This window comes from Scomber japonicus, chromosome 9 (assembly GCF_027409825.1).
Source record: "Scomber japonicus isolate fScoJap1 chromosome 9, fScoJap1.pri, whole genome shotgun sequence".
Classification (NCBI taxonomy): domain Eukaryota; kingdom Metazoa; phylum Chordata; class Actinopteri; order Scombriformes; family Scombridae; genus Scomber; species Scomber japonicus.
Window position 1 is genome coordinate 21611480 of NC_070586.1, and position 25763 is coordinate 21637242.

At 38.9% G+C, this 25763-nt stretch overlaps 3 protein-coding genes across 3 annotated transcripts; 1 reads left to right on the forward strand and 2 right to left on the reverse strand.

Annotated features, from left to right (window-relative positions):
• Nucleotides 1-360: 360 nt before the first annotated feature.
• LOC128365297 (deoxycytidine kinase 2-like) lies at nt 361-4008 on the reverse strand. Its single transcript, XM_053325975.1, has 7 exons — nt 3416-4008; nt 2929-3038; nt 2634-2833; nt 1917-2064; nt 1713-1828; nt 646-745; nt 361-449 (listed from the first exon to the last, which is right to left on the reverse strand). The coding sequence occupies exons 1-7, from the start codon at nt 3717-3719 to the stop codon at nt 423-425; spliced, it is 1005 nt and encodes a 334-aa protein (XP_053181950.1). The 5' UTR covers nt 3720-4008; the 3' UTR covers nt 361-422.
• A 1782-nt stretch (nt 4009-5790) lies between these two features.
• Nucleotides 5791-10018, reverse strand: tcn2 (transcobalamin II). The gene is made up of 10 exons (XM_053325973.1): nt 9960-10018; nt 9572-9639; nt 8851-9037; nt 8581-8750; nt 8057-8209; nt 6993-7165; nt 6718-6892; nt 6464-6644; nt 6259-6377; nt 5791-6133 (listed from the first exon to the last, which is right to left on the reverse strand). Exons 2-10 carry the CDS (start codon nt 9627-9629, stop codon nt 6072-6074), a joined length of 1278 nt encoding a protein of 425 aa, XP_053181948.1. The 5' UTR covers nt 9630-9639; nt 9960-10018; the 3' UTR covers nt 5791-6071.
• A 458-nt stretch (nt 10019-10476) lies between these two features.
• Nucleotides 10477-13870, forward strand: ccdc117 (coiled-coil domain containing 117). Its single transcript, XM_053325976.1, has 5 exons — nt 10477-11154; nt 11249-11299; nt 11406-11678; nt 12202-12348; nt 12891-13870. Exons 1-5 carry the CDS (start codon nt 11060-11062, stop codon nt 13132-13134), a joined length of 810 nt encoding a protein of 269 aa, XP_053181951.1. The 5' UTR covers nt 10477-11059; the 3' UTR covers nt 13135-13870.
• The last annotated feature ends 11893 nt before the right edge of the window (nt 13871-25763 follow it).

Sequence of the window (25763 nt, forward strand, 5' to 3'; positions counted from 1 at the left end):
CAAGTAAACTGAGTTCATAGTAGTAAAAGTACAGATAACAACTTCGACAGGCTATATAATAAAATCACTTCAATCTGTTTCAATCACTCAGCTGTGAGTGTTACTGTGTGAGGGAGAATTCCTTTTAAAATTTCAAGTAGAATATACCGTACAGTAGAAGAACAAACTTTATAACATATCTCAAAACAAACTACCAACCAAGCAAACATAAAAAAACCTGAAAAAATGTCAAAATTGAAAACTCTTCAACAGAAGCACATTTAAATAAATAGACTCGATCTGTGTGTTTTATTGAATATGGACCTGTAGAAACAGCAGCTTTTTTTTATATTACTCCATTGTTCCTTCACTCAATATGCGGCTCAGATAACAAACTTGAGTGACTGAGGTCTGACGGTTGATGGTTCCTGATGACTGTCTTCTCAAAAAGTTTTGAAGAAGTTCTTCACCTACGAATGAAAAAAGTAGTATAAGATCACAATGCATCAAAAACACATCCAGAAACAGAAATGTGCCAGTGGAGTAAATTCTCATTGGATCAAACACTGATGTTAAGAAATGTGGTTTCAAACATGAGGAGTGGGCCCTCATGTGGCCAAAGCCAGTTTGGCAGCTTTTATGTCAAAGTGCAAAAGATAAACACACCTGTGTTATAAATTGCTCCCGCACCTCTGGGTCACTCTGAAACTCCATGCTGGCATCGAGTTGTAACACAGGTATCTCTTTCAACTTCTCAAAATGTATTCTGAAAAGAGAGAGGCGAGCTGCGTTACACTCTGCATCAAGGTAACAGCCTGAATTCCTCAGACCACACACTGCCAACAGTCATCTGTTCACAGCCGAGCAATAAACAGCTGCGAGGAAAGGCATTTAAAATGGGGATCTTTGAACAAGAGTCAGAGCATCCTGCAGGACAATGGCTGCACCAAGATTGCATTTATTCATTTCACTTTTTAAAATCCAGTTTAAAAACTCTACACACTAACCACAAACCAGCAAAACACAATACATCAATTGCAAAAGCTAATAATTCTTGCAAAACTCTTCCAACTCTTAAAAAAATGTGCTTTTGCATCAATACAGTGACACAAACCATGACTGAATGAGGACATGAAGAACCAACTGTGCAATATAAATGAAAAAAACATGTAGTAAAATACATGTAGTATCCAAATGTGTGAAGTATGGATGTGTATTGTTTTTGTTTTATTCTGCCCAATATTTTCCTCCAAACTAAATATTTACTTCTAGTCAATTTATAGTGCCCCATCTCTGATTTATCTGAAAGTGTCCGGGGGAAAAGGCAACTGGCAAGTTGTGTAGCAATGTAGAGAACAAAATGAATAGACACATTGATTGTAGAGAACAGTTTCAGTTTGGCACACTTGGTGCATGCACTGGCTACAAAAGTGGTTTCATGGTGCTTTAGGAACTACTGTTAGCCTTTAAGCATTCACAAAAACTGTAATATTCCATATGTAATATCTAGGTTTGCATTTACAGAAGTCATCTGATTGTATCAGCTCAGTGTGTCCTGCCTGACCTCTCTCATATCTAAGAGAGACATTTTAAGTGTCTCACATCAGAAGTCATGTTGAGAAGGTCTTTGATGACTTTTTGCATTTCAGCAGCGGTCACCAGAAACAGCCTTATTCAAAACAAAGATCTAAAAGGCATGCACAACACAGACATGTGATCTCATTAACACTCACTCAGTGCTCTTGTCAACAAGCCATCTCTCATGTTGAATATGCAGCTTTTCCAGATAGTCCAGCTTCACTCCCTTCTCCTCCTCTCTTCCCCGGCGCGCCAGGCGCTCCATACATTTCTGAGAAATACACAAACATACCATATTTTTGTGTACATGCCTCATCAAATCGCTTGAATGCGAACTAAGAAATCTCCTTTGTGCAAACCTGTGGCTGGGCTCTGAGGTAGATGATGCCCTCCAGCGCCACCTGGTGTCCAAACTGCTCTACCAGGAGAGAGTGCCAATCCTGGTAGACGGCCCACTCAGTAGAGTTGATACAACCGAGCTCAAACATATTCAGAGCAAAGATATATCTGACAGAAAAGGGCGTCAAAGTCAATGTTATATAAACAAAATACAGAGGAATGCATACAAATACAAATAGTCCACCAAACACAACTTTGTTTAGTATTAACATTAACAATATGCTTAGAGTAAGTCTACAGCTCCCTGCCTCACTCTGGTAGGAATTATTTGTTTAAATAAATGGGATTTTGGTACATTCTTGCACATATGGAAAAAACATATGGACATATGGAAAAAAATGTTTCTAACTTCAGGGTTCCTACACATTTGGAATTTCAAAATTCCATACTTTTCCATACCATAATTTCCAGAATTCTCTGTGTTTTTTTTTTTTTTTCAGAGAATATGCGACATCTATCTTATCTCTAGTTATCTCCGTCTTATCAGTGTCAATCATATTTGACATCATATTTAATCATTCTTAATAGGAGATTGTAGCCAAGTACCATAATGGCATGCAAATAAAAACTCAGTTCAATGCATTGAATTTTATTTAACATTGAAATTGATCAAATGTATTTCCATACTTGCATAGGAACCCTGTAACTTTCTTGTCATTCTGACCGGACTCACTCACCTGTCGCTGTAGATGGAGCGCTCATACACCTGGACAGGAGTTCTCTCTGAGCTGAGCAGGTGAGCTGGAGGAGGCTGCAGCTGCGTTCTCAGCCGGCTCATGCAGGAATGTGTTTGAAACGTGTAAGACCAGCGCTGGGGGTCCTGGTACATCATCTCTAGCAGGTTGCTCGCTGTCGTCTCAGGGGATGCACCTGGCCCCTGTGAATGAAATCAGTCGAGATCAGATACATGGTCAGCTTGCTCTCATTTGATTTTCTCTGTGAGCAGTTATAAAGGTGAAGAAATATGCACACCTTCGAGGTCCCACTTTCAATGTTCTGCCACTTGCTGACAGGTTCTGCCACCACCTCCCAGTCTGGGCAAGCTGATTGCAAGAGTCTTGCAAAGGTTGACTTTCCAACAGCTGATATAAAAGAGAACATAAGTGCTGTATCAGTGGTGGAAAGTAACTAAGTACTCAAGTTGTGTAATTAAATACAATTTTACTTTATATAATTTACTTTTACTCCACATGTCAGAGCGAAATATTTTTCTTTCTGCTCTACTACATTTATTTCACTGCTATAGTTACTATTTTCTATTTTTCAAATATGCTGATTTGCTGTTTTTTCTTTTCAAATGTGATAGCTAATTAATTCAACATATTAGACTATTGGACAAAAGCAGTTTGATGACATCATTGTGGTCTCTGAGAAATTCATTGTTAGAAAACGTGTGTATTATTGCAATACATTTGGTCTGTGTGTTTAAGATGAAATCCTGCACTGATACTTTTCTTACCGATGTTGCCCTCGATGGAAACTCTCTTCACTCGAGCTTTTCCATCCTCAGTTAAAGGTTTAATCGACAGACAACTTGAGCCAGAAAAACTTCGCATCCCTGCTTTGTGAGCCACAGCAACGTTACTTAAATTTTTAGTTAGCTGGTTTCTGGTTTTGTTTTCAGCTTGCAGGAAGCTCCCGCATGTCTTCCACTGAGGAGGAAGCACATTATAACCAAATCTCATCACCTGTATCAGACCTGTGTGGGTTTTAGATTTGGATACCCGGTTTAACAAAACGCATCGATAAAGTGCAGACATCATGACAGACACACCTACAATAACATATGGCTTATCGCACTGATTAGCACTTCAATATGCTGTCTAATGTCAATGAGGGGTTAAGACATGATGCTTTACTCGTGTTAGCTAACATTAGCTCATCTTATCCATGATGTACCTTTCGTTATGAATAATCGTCTTAAAGCTACATTAACAGCTATTACTACATTCATAAAAACAATTCAAGCGTTACTGAAGCTTTCACAATTTAGCGTCTTGTATACTTGCTGCTCATGGATAATATTACTTAAGCAAGGACACAAAAAGAATGACTGAAATGCTACAAACAGTGGCAACCAAAAGCACTTCCGCTACAAGTGGTTTTGTCGAAATAAAAGTCTTTCGACCACTCCAAAAATTAAGAAAAATAAAACTGTTTTCTTTTTAAACTAAAGATGTTTTTCTATTTTAATTCATAGAAATTGCACTGTGTGCAAGTACAGCAAAGTTTGTGGCCGTGTCACTTGAAACAATTTAATCTTGTACCCGGAAGTACTTTACTTTGCTCTTTTTTAAAATTCTTTATTCTTTGTTAAACAGAACAATTTAATAAACAAAAAATATATTTTTAAAAAACAGTCATTCCAGCTCATAAATAAAAGATCAATTTAAAAAAGGCATAAATACTAAATAATAATTTCAATAGAAAGAAAGAGAAAAAGTAACTCAAATATAAAGTAAAAGTATAAGTGACATGCATCTTCAATTAAAACATTCTGAATAGATTTTGATAATAGATCAACTTTTCTTATTTTTTATGTATTGTAGAGGCTCAAAATAATTATTTCAGTTAAAAATAACTTAAATGATGGGGTTGTTTTTGATATTTTGGCATTGTGGATATGAAATTTGCATAACAAAATAAAAAGGTTTGCTACAAATGCTACAAATATTGATGTTTTTATACACAAAACAGGAAATAATACTTTTTTTCAATACAGATATTAAATGAAGTTTTGATTTAAAAAACCCCTTCAAATCCTTACAAAATATAACACAAAATGAGCAATTACAAAAGTTTTGTAAATGGAACATTTGTTATCCATTTCTAAAAATCTAGAAAAGAATACATTGGTTGGATAGGCTTTGCTTTGATTCTGCACATGGACGGTGACAAATTCAAGGAAAAACCGGCACAGGTCTGAATTATTGACCCCTACCTTTTTCTGGCATGGTTTGGGTCCACTTGTTCCCATAGAGGGAAGAGTCACTGTTAATTAATACAAAGTTGTTCTGAGGAACGTTCACCATTATCCTATCCATCAGTCATGTGCCAATCGATTCAAGCACTCACTCTTTCTTTTTAGTTATAATTTATTACTGCTCTTATTATTATTGTTATTATTATTATTATCAGTAGTAGTAGTAGGAGAAGTAGTAGTAGTATTATCATTGAACATTTTTCGTTGTTTTTAAAAAAAAAAAAAAACATTTAATCTCTTCCAAAGAAGTAACTTGTAACACAGAAAATGTTCAATATATTATTGGATTATTATTTGCTGAATTAATGTAAAAATAGTATCTGACCTACAGGACATAATGTCAAAGGACAAGGAGTTGTTGCTGTGATTGTTGTTATTGATGTTTCACACTAACCAACTTAACAATATGCATGATGTAAGGAGGTGGGTTGTACAATAGTAGGTCTGAAACATGGAGTGCAGAATTACAGCAATATTAAATCCTGTTTGTTTCTAAAAGTCTCACCATCTGGCAACTGATTCCAGTTGCTTTAAAACTTTCCAAAAGAGAATTTGCAAATTTTTGGTCCAATGTCAATATTTGCTATCTTTTGGTTTTCATGTATCAGCTATAAAAAACAGAAATCATATTTAACTTCACCATCAAACAAATGATACATTAAACTGTCTGGATTTACATGGGCATCAGCCTGTGACAGTGCTAATGAATGTTAATCATTCTCAATCCATGCACACACAAGTCACATAATTGTAGTTAGATGTAAATATGATCCCATAATTAATTATTCATAATTCCATCATGTTTTGAACACAAATGCAAACCTCTTTAAAACAAAAAAACACAACCCATTTTATTCAATTTTATTCAATTAAAAACATCAATAAAAACATGTAATATCTCAATTTTGCACTCATTTAAACACAATATAAAAGTGTTACACTTGCATTTTAAACACATTATTCACAGCAAAGTTTGCTCAATTTGTTCTGAATCACAGTTTATCACAGATAAAGGGAACTAACAATTTAAGCATAATCATCTGTTAAAATAACAAACAACAGAAACAAATCAAGATTCTACTGCTTTTGATTCACATTGATCACAGCTATATCAGTTATAGTGATGTCACTCTCAGTAGGTAGTGTTTTTGATGGTGATCTTTTGGGCAGACTCAATCTTGAAATCATTAATACCTGAAAGAAAAAAAACAAGAATTGTTTAACCAAGATGAAACTGATGCAGTGGATCAAAAAAATAAGCTCTTAGTAATTCACAATATAATATTTGCATCTGTGTATGTGTGTTTGTGTGTCCTCACCCTCACTGAGTGCTGTACCATCAGAGGAGAGGTGCCAGTATCTGCGGTCACTCTGTCTGGCCTGCTCTCCATTCACTGCACTTAAGAAAGGTCCCCATAGGCTGGACTCCGTCTCAAACCTGCCACACAGCATTAAAGAGAAATCACTACATGCGATCATACAGGACTTAGATAAAACTTCAAATGCAAAGTTATGTGAACTCACATGAAACCAACATTTTTCTCCTTGAGAAGTTCAAGAGCCTCTAACAGAGAGCTACCCTTTGATACATCAACAGAGTAAAGAGCGGCTGCCCCGCTGGATGTCACCACTTCCACATTCAGAGCCACTTTGCTCTGGCTTGGTAAAACCACCTCAGGGTCTGCGGGCTCCAGCACCAGAGAGTCTGTGAGAAGACATATACCATTACAAAACCAACCTGAAATCACCACAGAGGTAAAAAATAATATTGTACATACCATCTTCATTTTGGCATTCCTTGCTTTTAACTGCCAGGTAGGATTTCTGCTGCAGAGCTGGCAGGATCTGAGATACGGCCATGGGGTTGTTGTATGTGTTGCTTCTGGCATCTGTCCTCATGGCTTCCATTGAAGCGGCATAATCTGCAACCGGGCTGCCCATTGACAACAAGGCCTTAAACACAACACATATTAGGTGAAAAAGATTCATTTTAATTGTGTTTTAAGCAGAAAAAGAGTAAGGAAGACATATAAAAAAGTAAAAAGTCCCTTACTTGTACTGCAAGGCCTGTGCTGAACTCATTCCCCATATGACCATCATCCCGTCGGGAGGCCAAGAGCTTCTGCTTGATCTTGGTAAGGGCTGTGTCAACCTCAGCATCATTATGTGCATGGGAACCAGACTCCTTCACACACTGCAGGGCCATTCCAGCCATGGCATAGGTATCTATAAAACATGCATATTGAACAGGATGACGAAAAAAGAAGAAGTGACTGAGCTCTGTGCAAGTGACACAATTTGATTCCTCTCACATACAATTGATTTGATTTGATTTTAATTTACTATTGTGTTTTTTCCAAGCTTTAGAGACAAAAGTAGCAAGCTTATTAACATTAAAATTAAACAACAATTTCATTCTGTTATCATCAAAGCGCCAAATTCACATAACCTGTCATCCTTGTGTTTTTAAATATTAGAATGAACAGAACTGAAGTTTGGGACTATGTACAGATTCCTACTGTGAATCTTCATTCAGGCATTTCTTTTTTTTTTTTTAGATTTTTTTCAGCATAGACACCTTAATTCAACAGTAGACAGACAGGAACCATGGGAGAGAGAGGGGGGTGTGACATGCAGCAAAGGACCTCCAGCTTGGATTCGAACTGGGGTCGGCTGCGTACGTGACATGTGCTCTAACCACTCGACCACCTGCGCGCCAATTCAGGCAAAGTTCTGTGAAGCACTGGTAAAATTATTCTCAGATAACTTCATGGGCCTCTGAAATATCTAGACAAGTAAATAGTATTTCATACCATCGACAGTTTGCAACACTACATTTTAATTTATAGTCCAATAAAAAGTATAGAGCTCAGCTTTTTTACAACTCCAGATGCTCCTGTCTTCAAGATCATAGTAAAACTCTTTTGTGTGTGCCTGTGTATGAAACCGTAAAGAAACTAACCATCTCATATTTTGGATGTAGATAGTTTTCCTGCATTAGCTAAAAGAATTTATATGAATTGACAAGTACACTTGCACACATAGGGACTGAAAATTATTATTATTATTATTTAATTTAACAGCTACAAGAAAACCTTCAGAGGAGTTTTTACTCACCTATACTCTCAACTTCTCCATGTTTTAAGTGTTCATGTTCTACAGCCTTGATGAGCTTGTTGCTGACATGGTTGTTGACCCTGATGCCGCTCACGCACAGAGCGAGCACACCCAGAGAGTACTGGTAGTAGTTGGTCAAAGGGCGGTGGCTGACTGCGAGAAGGAGAGAATATATAAAAGGAAACCACAAGATAGACTTTAGAAAAAAAGGTCTGTTCAAAGTTAAATAAAATAGTTATGTCAGTGTCAAGTCTGGACTGCTGAATTCTATTAGGAGATAATGTATGTGTCTACCAGTAGAATATAAAATATGAAAGAAAGAAATCATAATAGCTTGAATACTAGATGAAAGCTAGATGAACGGGAGGTGTAGCTAAGAGCACTATAAATGAGCTGGAATTGGTGCTTTCTGCCTTATACCTGATATGCATGCATATGTGTGGGGGCTGGGAGGGAGGGGGTACATGTGATGTGCTGTGTCCATCTCCCGGACAAAAAAAACAGACGATCAGTGAAAATCTTACATGCAATGTGCTCTTTTTCTAGTTCCATCTGTTTCTTCAGGTGTGTCTGCAGCGTCTCACTCTTGTCACCGACAGTGAAGGTAACTGTGTTGAGATCGAAGCAGGATGACTTCAAAGCCATAGTGTACAGAGCCAAGAGGCCAACCACATTCTGGCTGTTGGAGAGAGAGCTGAGGAAGACACGAGAGACTAAGTATCAAGTAAGAACATTATGGAAAATGACTAATTCAACAGATTTAAAATAGCATGACAACTATTAACAACAATTACTTTTGAAGGTCATTGTGCAGATGACTTTTCAGTTTATTCAGGTGTACGCTCTCCATGGCAAGGTTGTGGGAATCTGAAAGTCGTAACGCCAAGTGGACGCTGGGGTTGGGGAGTCCCTCCTGCTCCTCCAGAGAGCGAAGGAGAATCTTTTTGAGTGACAGGAGCAGCTCACTGTTGGATCCTGTTTCTGGATTTTTTAAAAAATCAAATAAAAAGAGAAGCTCAGAAAGTGTGACCACTGACATAAAAAGATTTCATTAGCTCTCTCTTGCTGACATCAACATGAACTTTCAAAGCATTGCAAAACCAGTACTGCTGCATCAGCAGTCACAATGAGAGGAAAGAAAAGAATAAGTACTTCATATAGACTTTGCTTTGTTTGAGTTACAAATTTCCAAATTTTTTAATGCCTCCTCTTAATATGTTAATCACTGAAGGCCAAAAAGGTACTATAATTCTTTAGAATTTCAGGTGGTTTGCATTACTGATGATTGATGACAATTACACAACTTTTAAATAAGTAAACAATGTGAAGTCAATTCAAAATACGTAATTGCAAAATCTGTGGATGTCCAGACCAGTGAGTCAGTTTATTTGTAAACTGGGTTCTTTCCAGAGTTGAGAAAGACGCGTTGAAGTCAGACATTATCGTAACAAAAAACAAACAAACAAAAAAGCACTTTAATTATTCGTGATAGCTGGATTTTAGTTAAAAACTTACCACATGGCTTACTGGAAGCAAAAGCCAGTAGTCCTGTGATAATGATCAAAGAGTACATTCTGGAGTACCTGTATAATGCAACAGCGAAAATAAATCAACATATTGGCCTAAATGAACATAATAGCTGTATTGTAAGACAAGGAGATAATAAAACACATATTCATATATTTATGCGAAAGTAAGATACAGAGTTACCAAACATTAAAACTCAAATAACTGCAAAACTAATAACACTTAAATAAATGTAATATACCTATGGATTAAATGCATAACTTAATGTTCAGAGATGTCAGATAAATATTACAAGACGATTATCACAATAATGTTACACCAGTTCTGTAAGACGCATACGAGCCTTTTGAGTTAGCAGCAAACAGTGGTTTGTTACCTTTTCAGAGAGAGTCCAGTGTCAAGAATCACAGCTGAGTGAGGAAACAAGCAGAGACAACAGCTTCTAGTATTACACTGTCACATGACTCGTTATTTGCGATGACACAGTGATGAAAAAAGCGAGCCCTAAGCAGGAAGTCGGGGGGAACTATCTTGTCAACTGTATACTCTTCGTTAAGGCGCTACAAAACGAATGAGTCAGGTGTCTATCTCGTTCTACACAAATCATCTCCCGGACTTGATTTGGTAACTGACGCTAAGTATCTGGAATTGGTGATATAATTACTCGGCAACAACTTAACGCAGGAGGTAACTTTGCCTCTGTATGTTAATGCGTTTTATTCAAACAAGCTTGTGTAATTTAAGTCGTTTCCCCACATCTACTATAATTCCCACAATTCACCTTACGTAAAATACGCACTTTCTAGAACGTTGACGAGTGTTCTGGCGTTCTGGCGCGACCATGGGCGCGACTCACTTTCCAGAATAAGCTGGCTAACGTCAGCTAGCTTAAGCCAGTCTACCTCTCTGGCAGTTCATACCACAGGTACGGTTCATCTGGGGACTCTTTCTGCTCACAGACGGCATCACAATGTTTGGTTAGTAAGGACTGAGCATGCGGGGCCTCTTTCTGCTTGCTAAGAGGGACATGTCAAGAACAAACAATGTAGCGTTAAACTGAACGAGTTGCTAGCAAAACAACAACACAAACACCAAGGGGAGGGACAGCTGCACAGGTCTGTCTGTATATGTTTCTGGTTCATACATAGTTGCTATTTAGGGATACAGTCGTGAGTAATAGCTCGTTTATATTCATAACGTCACACGTCAAAATGCAACAGAGCGATGTAGTTAATGTTAGTTTAGATACGCAGCCAGCTGGCTTCGTCGAAACAGATTTCTAACTTGTTTGCTAACACGACGTGCGTCATGTAGCTGCAGAAAGGATCCCTTATCAGTTCGTCTGATTGGTATCTGTACTTAAATTCCCGGTCAGATCGGTTTGTAGTTATCTACCTGTGTCTCTTCAAATTATTGTACTGGACCACCGTGCATCACTCCGCCCCCACAAGCAGTGAACTGGGGTATCTGCCAGCCATGTATTCATTTTCAGGCCCCACTAGCCTTCCTGAATTTGATCCCGGACCTCCAAGTACATCTGGCCACCTACAGAGAGCAACACTCTCTAACAAGTGAGCAACTGATTCTTTTTTCGGGGCTCAATTGCACTGCATATTTTTGCAACACGTGATGTATCTTTTGTTTTGACACATCTCTGTCTCACAGAAGCTGGGAGACACGATGCCTCAGGAAGCACAGGAGGAGAGTTGATGATGAGTAAGTGAGAGATGCAATAGATGATGTCGTCTTATTGAACATTTAACATTACTTGTTATGGTTAGGAGTCTAGTGATAGATGTTTGTTTTTGTTTTTTATTTCCAGAGGATGCCTTGCCAAAAGGAGGAGGTTAATGGTGGAGGCAGAAGTGGACATTTCACAGAGCCCCAGTACTAGCACACGGCATGACTGGCCTCCAAGAAACAGCTGCCCACCTCAGTCTGCACAACAAGCCAGCCCTACACTTCCACAGTCCACCCCGGCACCTCAGAACTTGACTCTGCTGCAGCCCTCCTCTTCTCTGTCCCGGCCTGACACAGAGAGCTCCTGCATGGAGATAGAGGCAGCTCAAAGGAAACTTAAGGAGATTGAAAACAGGTAAGCAACAATATCCTTTAAAGCTATAGAAATATCAAGTAGCACAGAGGTTATATGTGTCCTTATGCATTATTCTAAGTGTGCTAAAAGGAAATAGACAACTTATTTGACTGCCTGTAGGAATTACAAACTGACACCATATGACCACAAACCCTATGCCAAAAGAAGATGTTTATACAGTATGATGTGTGCCCAAAATTTTGACTTTTTAAAAGACTTTTTACACATCGTTTGTTGATATAGGATACATAAGGCGTCACTGTACACATAATTAATCACAGTAAATCCTCCCTGAGTATCAGGCACAGACATTCAGCATTTACTTGTGTTATTGAGATTTTTATGCCCCTTTTTTAACTTATTTGCTTGTTTTTTTTTCTTCCATATTACAGTTCTCCCCATTTATGTAGCCTGAGTGGATTTGTTTTTACTCTCAGTGGTGGTTTAGAGGGTTTGGACATTGTCAACGTATACTTTACCCTCTATTCCTTTAAGTGAATGCTATAACATTGATGTATCATAGAATAATGCTGGAGGATGATGATGAGGATGAAGATCTTGATGTAGAACCAGCACCAAGACGCCCAGTGCTGGTGCTCTCAGACAGTTTAAAGGACGGTCTACAACGTGGCATCAGTGACATCCTCCCCCATACAGTAGCCCAATCTGTGTATGTTCTGCTCTTTTTATTTATCTGAATGCTGAATGAATTTTAAAAGACTTAATGTCTAACATGATGTGATAAGCGCAATGTTTGTTGAAGTGTATTTATTAGTTGGATTCTTTCTGGAGGTCTTTCTGATCAGGATTTGTTAAAATAAAACTTGAGCACTTATGGTAAAAAAAAAAAAAGCACTTCAATGACTGGTGATAGCTGGATTTAAAAACACTCAGTAAACTATACATGTTAAACAATGGCAGGATCCTCATGAATTAAATGCATAATCTATTCAGTGATGTTAGGCTCTGTTACTCTAATATTACAGCACAGCATCAGCGACATGTTCCGCCACACAGTAGCCCAATCTGTATATGTTTTCTTCTTTCTGTTATCATAACGTTTAAATGAATTTAAAAAAACTTCATGCCTAACATGTGTCATGTTCCATGATTTTCCAAAATTTCCAAATTTCTCCCTGGAAAAGCTGTTTAGACACATTTTCTTTCTTGGTCATTCATTTTGCCTCTTGTGCTTCTTCTTCATACATTTAGGAGCCATTCCTGCATGGAGTTGGTGTTGTGGCGGCCACCAGATGATCCCTTCTGTCAGAGACTAAAGGGCACATTACAGAAACAGCGTAAACAACAGACAGTATCTCGGCAACCCCCGACTCCATGTCCATCTCCGACTCCTCACAGTCCCCTAAATCCCTCTAGTCCACCTGTAGATACACACTCTCCTCTGTGCAGCTTTCCTGTGACTCACAACTCTGGGGAGGAGGACATGGAAATGTAATAGTACATGCCAAAGCAGAGGACTGGACATGTTGTCACATTAAAAACTATAAAGGACTCAGAACCACTTTAAGTTGGTCCGTTTGGCGAGGCGTGTTGGCTTTACATGAGTATTGTGCTGTTCTGGACAGTTTGTGGAACACATGGTCTGCTTTACAATCACTTAGTTTTGATTTTCTGACTATAATCCCGGGTAATTACAACAAGACATTTACTCATTTAAAAGTCAATGGTGACAGTCACGATTTCAAGACACTGAAAGGTTTTATAGACTGCCTTACGTAACCTGTTTCATATAATTTACAGGAATTACCTTTGCCCTTTAGAAATAATAATTCGTATATGATTTTGCCAAAGCCTGGCCAACAACACACTGATGTACTGTAGATATAACCTGTTTGACATCAGTGTTTGTATGAATTTTGTATTTTTATGTTCAGTTTTGGGCATAGTTAACAGGACACTAAATTGCTCCTGTGTGTTCACATTTGCTCACAGCATGACTTTCTGCTCGCAGTTGTACTTGTTGTGGTAGAAAGATTAAGATTAACTTCCTATAGTGCTTAGCAAGTACACCATCTGTGAGCTTTGAGAGAATTTATAAAGAAGTCATGGAAATGCACCTTTTATGATTTGATTGTATTTTCATATATATGTAATATATATTACTGGAATTGCAGCCAGCCATTGAGTGTTAATACTTTGTATTTGTTTTCAAATAAACATTTTACATTGTCAATGTAAAATTTGTATGCCTTCGCTGGTTTTCATTGGATCAAATTGGCTTGAATGCAATTATTTTATAATTACATACTGTACAGTGTATTAGGACAAGTAAGGGTCTTACAATTGACCCCTGTGGAACACCACGTGACCATTCCCTAATGTGATAAACCACTCGCTTATCTAATATAATACATACACACTATACAAACACTGAAAACAATTAAGGGTTTTTAACTAATGAACTATTACTGAACGTAATCGTCTCTAATTTGTCAGATAAAAGTAAAAGATTTACAGTGTCCAAAGAATGTTAATTTTATTCATCAGGTCAGCAAGAGCCAGCTCTTTATGACACTAATGCTTATAAAGATTATATTCATAGGGCTGCAACTAATGTTTATTTTCATTTTTAAACTTACTTCTTAATCATCCAATAACTTTTTTGATTAAAATGTCCAAACCCACATTTTCAGAGTCTTGGGTGAAGTCCTCAAATGTCCTGTTTTGTTCAACCAACAGTTCAAACGCCAAAGATATCAAGTTTACAAAGATATAAACAACAGGTAGCAAATAGCAGCAAATCCTCACACTGGAGAAACTGTAAGCAGAGAATGTCTGGTATTCTTGCTTTAAAAAAAATTACAATTCTTTAATTATCAAAAGTTTTGCTGAATACATTTCTAGCCATCATCTAATTGATTAATTGACTAATCATTGCAGCTCTATATATCAATTAAATGGGGACAGTATTCTTTTGAAATAAATAGGTGCTCCTCCATTTTTTACACCACAGGAAGAACTGAAACAGGCCCCCCTTTCTCTTTTTTTTCTAGCCTGCTTAAAAACAGCAACTGAAAATAAAATACACATTACACAAAGTGAATAGATTGTATGAAAGTTTAATGCTAATGCCATAATTGTCTTTGAACTTGCCAAGTAATGACAGAACTCAATTTTTATTGTACAGTTTAACGTCATGTCACATTTATGATGAGAACATCAGCTTTATGAGGTTATGCGACATAACTCACATGATCTTCAGTCTCCAGAGAAATGTCAGTTCATCACTCTTTCACAGTTCACTGTAACCTTAAACCATAAAATTTGACTTAAACACAGAGGAATGTGAACTCAATGACCTAATCTTTGGTTGTTTCATTTGTCACTGTGACCTGCTTGATAATCTGCTACCTTGAGTACATGTAATAGTAAATGATTCATCTGCTATGGTGATGCCCACTTGCTTGAAATGCTTGAGACCCAGATTTAACAGCATATCATTGTATTTGCACATGAACACACACACACACACACACACACAGTAAGGTTTCATGTCCTTAACTTTGGACTTTCCTGATTGATGAGTGACTCAGATTCCCAGCACTGTCTTCACATTGGGTGATCTGTAAAGGAGAAACTAAAATTAGCCGCTATTATAAAAACGAGCAATAATTGAATGGGAAAAAAATCATGCTACATTTACAGCAGTATGTTCTCTGACTGAGGCTTTCATAACATGTCATGTCTTGGGAACCTCAGTGGACGACTCAATTTAACAATAACCCACTATTAGAATAAATCACTCACTGTTGTAAGATAGGATCCTGACAAATCTGGAGGGTCTATATTTAGAGGAGACGAGCTGAAGGTGTAGGTCTGGTTTTCTATGCGGAGTTGCTTGACTCTGCTCTGGAGGTAACGCAAAAGTTTTAATGAAGCCACATCTGAGGGGCTGTGGGAGGCAGCAGGGTCCACAACATAAAACAAGGGAGAGCAAACTGAATCTTGAACTTCCTGACGGGAGCAAGACACAGGGAGAGATAGAGGGTTTTGTATATAAATTGTATATTTATTATTGTGGTGGCTAATACACACTATATCTAAGTATTTTCAGGTGGCACATCTATAATAGTTCAATGTTTTATGCTCTCACAACATTTACTACCTTTGCGCTAAGCTTAGTCTCTCCTTCAGACCTCTTAGACTTTTCCTGCCTCTCCTCTTGTGTCTTTGATGCCTTTCTGGAAAACAAACAGAAGATTTGAAAAGGTGTTACAGTACATGAAATGAACATTGCTTCATGAAGGTGGTATGTATTCATATTTATAGCTAATGTTACATCTATGGTCTAAACTTATCACAGTGAGTCAAGGTGAGATCATGCTTTTTTTTTAGGACAGACAGCTGGTTAGTATGTCATCTATTCTTCACAGACAGAAACCAGTTACCTCCCCCTTAACAACTTTGTCTTGCACCTGTAGGGTGGCAAAAATGAGAACAGAACCTAAATATACAACTGCAAAATTTCCATTGTGTGGATCAATAAGATTTCGGGCCTTTAGGAATAGAAGAGCAAGTTAAATTCTTATTTTTAATCAGAATAAGAAATCCCTTTTCCACACTTTGAAAGAACAAAATAAACTTAGTTTGGAAGATGCCTTTTTCATGTCTAGCACGTTACCTCTCCAGTTCAGCTGTCAACTCTTCTTCAAACTTGCAGGCCAGACGAGCTACAGTCTCTTCCTTCCACTGGCCCATGCTCCTCTGAACCTGCCTGAGCTCCAGGTCTTTGGCCTTCAGCTGCTTGCGAAGAGATGCTGCGGCGCCTTCTCCTTCACCTCCTCCATCACACATAAGTGCCCAGTTCAGACTGCTCAACTCCTCAATGTGCTCCTGCACAAATGTGATGGCGCATAACAGTCCTGTAATACTATAATTTATGATTTTTTTATGTTTATTGTATGTATCATTTTATGTTTATTTGCACCAACATGTAAAAGTGTGTAAGTTCATACCTGAATGAGACGTTCCTTCAGAGAATCCAATGCTTGGTCTCTCTCCATCCTCAGCTGTTTCCTCTGAATGCTCAATTCTCGCTCCTGAAAAAACAAACACACAAATATGACATGTTTTAGACATGCATCCATATGTACATTTAATGGGCTGTATTTGCATGCACCTGGCACTATGCTGTATGCACAGTGTACCAAACTATACCTTATCTTTTCTCAGCAGCTCAGTTGTTTGCCTCTGAGAATCAAGTTTCTGATACAGATGGCTAATCAAGTGCTTCAACTGGTCTCTTAGTGTTTTCAGGTTTGTAAGAGCCTCAACCACAGTGGGACTGCAGAATAAAAAACATGAACATTAGAAAATTATTAATTCAATAAAACACCATGGTATCTATAAAGTATTTACTTTCTGAACCAGATACAGTATGTGTGTAAACCAGCGCAGGATAGTATACCTGGTAGGGAGTTGCAGAGTACTTTGCTTGGCTCCCCTCCGCTCCACTAAGAGGTGTAGGTGCTCACACTCAGTGGCCAGCAGCTGGGCCCAGTGCCTGAGCTGCTGTTCCTGCTCCGCTGTGGCTTTGTTATGGCTGCTCTCCCTCTCTTCCAGCATCACTTGGAGCCTCTCGGCCTCTTTCTCTGCCAGCTGCACAGCCTGTTGGAGCTGCAGCACAGTCCTCTGGCTCTCCTATTACCACAGACCACAACAAGTTAGCTTTTCTACAACACCACATCTCTCTGTGCCGGCAAATGTTTTCTTGCACCTGTGCCATGTGTCTCTGCAACCTCCTCAGCGCCACCTGGTGTTCCTCTTTCAGTGACTTGCGAATCACAGACAGCAAAGACTCCTGCTCTCTCTGCTGTGCACAGCTTTCACTCTCCATCTCCTGCACTCTCTTACAGGTGGAAAAAAAATCATGCAAGAACAGACAATGTAATTTGATTGTTTTATTTAGGGTGGTTATGTTACATGCCATGGTTGCGAGTCATCTTACTCTTTGCAGCTCCAGTACTTCATGTTGAAGACCCAGCGTTTTACTCTTCTCTCGCTGCATCTCACTCCTCATGCGGTCCAGGTTCTTTTTGTTCTGCTCCTCCAGTATCCCACAATGCACTTGCATAGCTTTCACTTTTTCTGCCTCCCACTTCACCCTCTCCTCCTCTATAGCTTTATGCACCTAAATGAAAGCATGTTGTACATATCATGCAACCATAAAGAAGAGGTTTGCATAGGTCAGGCGGAGGATTGTCACAGTACCTTTTCTAATGCTTCTAAATGCAGCTTCTCTACACACTGTTTTGCCTCCTCCTTCTGCTGCTCCAGAGACATCTTCAGCATCTTTGCCTCCTCTTCTTTTAGCTTCCAGAGTTGAAGAAGACAACATGTTTCAAAATAATTTGTGTGTAGTATTTTAATTTACTACTGTACTGCAATATAGTGCATGGTGAAATAAGTGACAATAGCACAGAAACGTCAGGCTGAAACCCATACTTAACTTACAATATATGTATTCATATTTTTTTCATATTATTTTGGACAGTTCACCAAATGGTTTGCAATGAGATATTAGATGAGGACACACTGACACACTGACCTGAAGGGAATTTTGCACCGACTCAATGTGTTGTGTGAGAGACTGGGCTTGTTTTTTCAAAGTTGCTTTCTCCTCTTCTGCCTGCAGCCATGAGGATTGCTACATCATTATTTAAACCATGATGAGGAAGAATCTGAAGAATCAGTATTTTAGACACATTTGTCACCTTTTGGATTTGCTGCTCTTGAGCCAAAGTTAAATCTTTCTTCTGCTGCTTCAGCGCTGCTTCCTGAAATACAAAAAAACCTAAATTACTCCATGTTACTATAAGAAAACTATGACTTGAAGCATTACAAAACCTCCACACTTACAATCATTTTATGGGCCTGCCCTCTCGCGTCTTTCAGTGCATTGAAATGCTGGGTTTTCAGTTCATCTCTTGCTTCTTGCAATACCCTACGTTGCTCCTGTAAATCCAGCAGCTGCAGCTCCTTCTGGGCCAACATCTTCTCCAGTGTTCCCACTCTGATCTTGCATTCTCCCAGTTCACCCTGTAGCGCACATGCTTGATGCTCTAGAGCCTGAGAGAAAAAGAGAAGACAAAAATAGCACAGATATTTAATACCCAAGTAGATGATGGGCTGCCATTTTCTTGACATATTTCTTTTTAATATTAGACGTGAGAATGACGACAGAATGTGCCACCTCAGTCTGCTCTTCCTTCTGCTTCTGTTTCTCCTCTAGACAAGAACACCTGTTCCTCAGTAAGCTCTGTGCCTCTGTGGCCCTCAGGAGTTCCTCAAGAGTCTCCTCCAACTTCTGCTCCATGATCATACATGAAAATATACACAGAAATATTTAAACACAAAATCCTCCTTGATTTATGGATAATACGAATAGTGGTAACTCTGTTGTATTTGCTTTAAAATGTAAATCTTGTTATAGATGATATTTCATTATAGTTACAGTTCTACATACGAAGGAGTAATAATACTGTACTTCTTGCATGGACTCTAGCTTCTCTCTTGAGCGTCGCTGCTCAGAAAAGAGTTCTGTTTTGGCGCTATCCAACTGTCTTTCCATCTCCTCCCTCTCCAGCACGGACATAATAACACTGCTCTGTTTGTGAAACAGTGGAGCAACAAAACAAACAAAACAAAACAAATAAAGCAGTGTATTAAGAGTGCAACCAAGAATTGAAAGATATTACCTGTCAGTTTCCATTACCCTCTCCATGCAGGCTTCATCCTTTAGAGTCTTTCTATGTTGACTCAGAGATGTAAGTTCTTCTTCCATGCCTCTAACCTCCAGGAGACAGGACTCTCTCTGCCTCTGCAACTGGACACTAAACATTACTCTTTAGGGTTATTATGGAGCAATGTCATGTTACCACATCAATGGCTGTGGATCTGTATATTACAATAAGTAGCAGTTTGGTTTGATACCTTACAGAGTCCATCTCTGCCTTGCTCTCATCCAGATTGAATACCAAAGTCCTCTTCTCCATCTCCATCTGTGCTGTCTCTGTAGTCAGCCGCTCTAACTCCTGCAAGGCATGCTGAATCAAAAACCATAAACTGTTGGTATTAGTAAGACTTCTTTACAGTTTTCTGAAGATAAATTACTGAAGATGCAACACTTAACCTTTCTTCTCTGCTGAAGTTCAGAGAGCGAGAGTTCAACATCTGTTAACTGAGTCTTCTTCAGCCATAGTGTCATCTCTTCTTTCTCACATTTCTAAACCAGATACACAAACAAACTATTTGATGTCCCATATACATGTACACAGGAGAACCTTTTACGGCTGACCTAAAAGCATTTCTAAATTATTATTATTATACTAAATAATAAACTAAATTACTTCTCGAGGTTTGTGCTCACTTGTCTGAGGGTAGAGAGGCGCTCTTTCATCTTCTGCCAATTTGACTGCATCTCTGATGTCCTCTCAGGCCTGCACCACCTGCAGTTGTTTATTTCCTCATCTGTGTCCATGTCAGCATCCCCCAAAGAAGAAACAAGTCTGGGATACAAAAAAAATGCACAATGAAATATATTCAAAAAAGCCTTTTGATAAAATAAAATAAAATAAAATGAGACAAAATGGTTAGTGAGTTTTCAAATTCTCTTCTCTTTAGTTTACCTGTAAGTTTCTCTTCTGCTGCGGTGTGCTTTACGGACAGGAGCACCTCTGTTTCTGACATTTCCATGTGGGAATCTCTGGGCTTTGTATACAAAGAAAGGCAAATTCTGTAACATTTAAAGATTAAATTGTTCCTATGTTACTGTGGACAAGAAAGATCTTGCTTACCTGGTGTACGTTGAGGTTCACTTTCTTCCTGTGCAGGTGTATCATTGTCACTCTGGTTGGTGCAGAAGTCATCCATGTCCCTGACAGACTCAATGAGAGAGTGAGAGAGCCATCCTAGGGATCATAACACCAGAGAATTTCTTAAACTTTGTTATTAATAATCGCTTTAAGGTTAAGATACCAACCACCCAAGACAATGTCATGAATTATGCCATATTGATATTGATATTTTAGTTTGACACATTTTCTCATTTTAAAATCCAACTTGTTTTCCTCCCCCATTTTCTGCAGTGTCTTACCTGGCCGCTTGTGGATGTGCTGCCTGACCTGCTCTGGGCAGACTGAGTCAAGGTCGCTGTCAATGTACACAGTGTCAAAACTCCACACAGGTACTCCTGTAAAAGAAAAAAAACTGCCAACAATTACTGTTTACAGAGAAGGGATTTCCAAACAGATTACTTGGACTGTGCTTGCAGATGCAGTGTGATCTGGGTTTGGTACCTGCCAAGCACCTGGCCTTAGGAGAACGGATGTTGATGTGCTGCAGCTTTTCCCGTTCTGTTGCAACCTCTACACTGTAAGGAACTGAAAGGGGAGTGAGACAAAGTTGTATCAGGGCTTTAAAATGAATAACAATTTAAATCTCAAGACTAGCCATGAGACTATAAAGGTTGCAATTTCAACTTCAACCCACAATACAAATGGTGGCTGAAAGAAACAGTTGATATACTAATGGCTGTACTGTTCCTATTGGTCCTCAGGGTAGTACCTCAGTAAAGGTCAAGGGGTCAGTCAAGTAAAAATATATTAATCCCTTTAGGAGCATAAACAAGCTCTGTGTAATATATCCATTTGGTTATGTGTGCGGCATGTTGAAAAAATGAAAAGGTTTCATCCTCAGAGGGTAATGAATGTGCTCAGTAAATTTCAAGGCCCATTAGATATAGGAAGAGGAACGGCATTAGTGCAAGATTTAATCCTCAGAAAACTATCAACATCCACAGCAAAAGTTATGGAAATCCAGCCATTAATTTTTTGAGTTATGCATTGTCATGGGGATTTTTTTTTTTTACATGATTGTGGTTTCAGAAGAGAGTTGAGGGAGCCATCAAAATCATTAAGAATTCCTACCAAATTTTATGGCAACCTGGCAAATGGATTATATCCTGCTCTGAAGCAGGGTATAAAGTGTTGGACACACAGATGGGAAGACAGACGGATCTTTTTTCTTCTAACAACAGTGCGTGTTTTACTGACCGCTCTTTGTTGTCTGCCTGAGGTCTATAAAGAGATTTAGGGTTGTACTCACTGCTGCAATCACGAAGATTCTGCAATCTCCCCCCAGCTCCTCCTTCTTCACTATTGTGTGACATCTTCAACCCAGAGCTATCAGAAAGACATCTTTCCACTTCTTTTCTTTGACTTGACTTGTATAATTGGCAACAGTGAGCTGTCTCTGTATCTTCACTGCTTTCCCCAGTTGCTGCTATTCCTTTTTTGTTGATGCTGAGAACAATTTCTCCCTTTTGTTCACTGGGAGTGTGGGTAACTGGGGTACTGTCAGATGTCTCTGTCTGCTGAGCCTCTTTCTCTTTGTCTGGTTTTTGCATGTCCTCTGGCAATGGCAATTCAACCATCTCCTCTCTGAAGCATCTCACAAAGTCCTCAGTGCAGATACTGTCTGAACGAGGATGGGTTTCTTCTGTCATCCTTCCCTCCTCCTTACAGGTGTCACCAAGCAGCCTCTCTAGCCTCCAGATGACCTGCTCCCTGCGCGACTCAACTTTCACTTTGTTTCTTGTACTTCTGTCTAACCTCTGTTTACTTCTCTCGTGTGTGATAGAAGCCTCTTGAGAGCCAAAGCTCCTCTCTGGAAGTAGAGCAGAGCGACAGGATGGGAGCAGAATGAAAAGCAAGCAGCTTCTTCTAATTATAGACCAGAGTAAAATTTTAGATACTGTGCAAATCTGTACAGTTTTGCAGACTTGTTCCTGGTTTTCTCCAATATTAAGTGGTTTACTGGATCCAACACATTTCACTTTTCAATTTAATCATTCTCAGTTGCAGAGTATTAAGGTGTATGTAAACAGTTTCACTTGAATAAGATTTAAGTGGGTGCAGTGCGAGTGAAGGGTAATTCCAAGACGACAGAAATATCTCTTTAATTGGGAAGTTACCACTTTCAGTTTGAAGAAGAGCAGTGTGTTCGAAACATCACTCTCCTGATATCCCATTAAACCAGTTTTACATTGGGAGCTACACTGCACTGACTCTCTTTTCCCTTTACGCTTTTGGTTCTTTGGTCCAGCACCTAGTGAAAGTTTTTGTTCTAGATGTGTATGTCTACCAAACAACTTTTTAAGTTACCATTTTAATCTTGCTAACAGCCTATTGAAAGACAGTGGTAGATATAAAACTGATATAATACTGATATTAAAATATTACCTGATGTTTGGTCCATTGTCTGACTGTGTATCAAATCCAGACAAGACATGGGAGTATAATTTGTTTGAGATGTACTTCCAAGGCCTGTATCTTTGCTCAGAGATTGACTCCTCCTTAGAGGGGCTAGACAGATGTCAAAAACACAGATTACCACTTGAAAAATAATATCAAAATCTGGCCTACGGTGTGTTTATATGATTAAAATTACCTGCATCATTGCAATCATGCTCTGTGGAGATTGCCTGGCGTTTCTGGGGCTGTACCTGCATACATTGATTATACTTATTTTTTGGGTCAAAATTTTACTTCTACAATATTTGATTAGATAGAGAAGCAAATCCCAGACCTGCAACTGCCCAAGCTGAGCATCAATGGCATCTAGCAGGAGGTCACAATGGTCCAGTTTGAGAGGCAGATGATCCAGTCTAAGTTCACTGCTGTTTTCATTGAGGTCTGTGAGGGCAGATAGAAGGAATGTAAAGACTAATGTAACTCCCAAGAAAGTGGGATATACATATAGATACTGTTTTTATAATCTCAAACCAGTGTAAAGAAGTTCATCTGTGTCCTCAGCATCGCTCTCTGCTTTGTCATGGCTTCTGTCAGCCATGTCCTACTGGAAAGGACAAATATGCAGACATTCATCAGTGGCATACAGACACAACATTCCCAGTTTCTACCCGTTGCTGAGGCTGACTGGGTGGTAATGAGGAGCTGGGGGCTTCTGTTGCTCAGTCGTCCTGGAAACCAAGACAATTTAGCCTAGCAGGGCAACCAGACTTCCTTTCACTAAGGAGACCATAAATTCCTGTGTTGTCTGTGTGTACCCCCCCCCCATCAAGTACAAGAGGTGAACAAATGATTCCACTTTCCTCTCAAATAGCCACTACTGGAAAGCAGCAATGTATTTTCAAGAGGCATTTTTCATTCCAGGCTACCCTATAGCACCAGTAGTTAGACTTTACCATTAGGGCTTTTTGTATTAGATTTCAAATCTGCACATAACACCACTGAACCTGGCCGAAACACAGTCTGTCCAATCTTCCGAATGATTTCGCTTAATTTCCGCTACTTTGTCGCTAGTAGAAAAAAAAGAAAAAGAAAAAACAACGTCGCATTTGAAATGTAGCCTATAAATTATCCCACTACTAGTTACTGCAAACATCTTTACTTCAACTTACTATGAGAAGGCAAACGCGGTGCTGAACTTGAGTCTTCAGTGCCGACCATAGGTGCCGACACAGCTGCTGCACTGAGTCCTGATTGACAGGAGCGTCACTTGGTTGTCCTGGAAACGGTCAAACAGGACGGTGGGACCCAGAGATGCAGCGGGAGTATTAGCGCTAAACAAGAGCTATCACTGCAAAGGTCAGCAGAGTCCCCATCAGAAAAGTATCAACCAGACACCAAAACTAAAGAATGAATTTCTGAACTTAATGAAAATCGTTGGATAGGATTGTGATGACAGGAGGCAGCGGGGGAGGATCTAGTTGACAAAATCCGGGACTAAGCCCATAGCCTATGGAAGCGTATCTGCACCTTTATTCAAATGGCAATGCATTTTGCAAAATGGCAATTCAATCTTCAATTTTGTACTACAATTTGAAAATGCATTTGGCAATTAATTCACAATTCAATATGCAAAGTGTTAATGCAATCTTCAATACAGTTTTAATTATCTCAATGAAAACTAGGAATTAAAATTTAATTATGTGAATTCCTAATCAACATGATATTCTTGCACCTTTATTCAAATGGCAATGCATTTTCTTAGGTTAAACAACACAATGAAATACAACAGCGCCCCGGCTTACTGGATTGCATTTCCACACGCGTTATCTGCACCAAAATTCAAATTGAGAATGCAATCTGTCACTTCTCTCATCAAGGCGGGTCTTCCTTAACAATATCACGTGACTTCTCAGCTGTGTCCAGGTATTGGGTAATATGGGTAATACAGACCTTCTCCTCTCTGGATGTTTCTCGGTCACTCTCTCCTTCTCCACTTTAATTGTCCGTACCACATTCACCTTTTCTCGCTCTGGCCTCCTCCTTTTGACCCATGCACGCGCATGAACGCTCTGTCTCTGATTGGTTACATGGCTATCCGTCCACCTGTATTACCCAATGGCAGTTGTGTTTTTTTTGTGTCCTTATTAACTGTTTTTCAAATACAGTGCACATAGAAATAAAATAGCTTAATAGCTCAAGGCCTTTGCACACTAAAAATGTTTTTTTAGTGCAATAGATTTGCACGTTATAAATATTTTTCATCCTTGAATGCAAGCTTTATTATCAGCAATAAGGTTACACAGCTATTTTTTTGGACCAATGTTGATTTTTCGCTTCTGACCAGTGGCAAAGGCAGAATTTTTCTTTAAAGGGTGGACTTTTGTGAAGTACAGTGGATCACTATCAGGGGCATAAACAGACATTGTAAACATCCAGGACTTAGACCAGTGACACAGCAATGGAAGGGGGCCCAACCTCCCTGACTTCTTGTAATTGCTGTGGTCACTAATGGACAAATTGAGACTTAAAAATGTGAGAGTGTAACTTCAACGGATTCAACAGATCTGACTGGTACTGCAGTGAAAAGCTTTCACTGGCACTGCAAAACAAGTGTTTTTTCACCCTTTTGTTGAGCTGACTCTCTTTTTGTCACCAAAATGGCCTACACTGACACGTAATTGCACTCATGTTTATTTAATGATGCAACAAAATATAGAGCCTCAGAAATGAGGTTAGGGGTTTTTAAATATGTTTGCTGGCTCCCTTGTAATTATTTTGTCCTCCCACTGAAATTCTACATTGCCTTGTATTG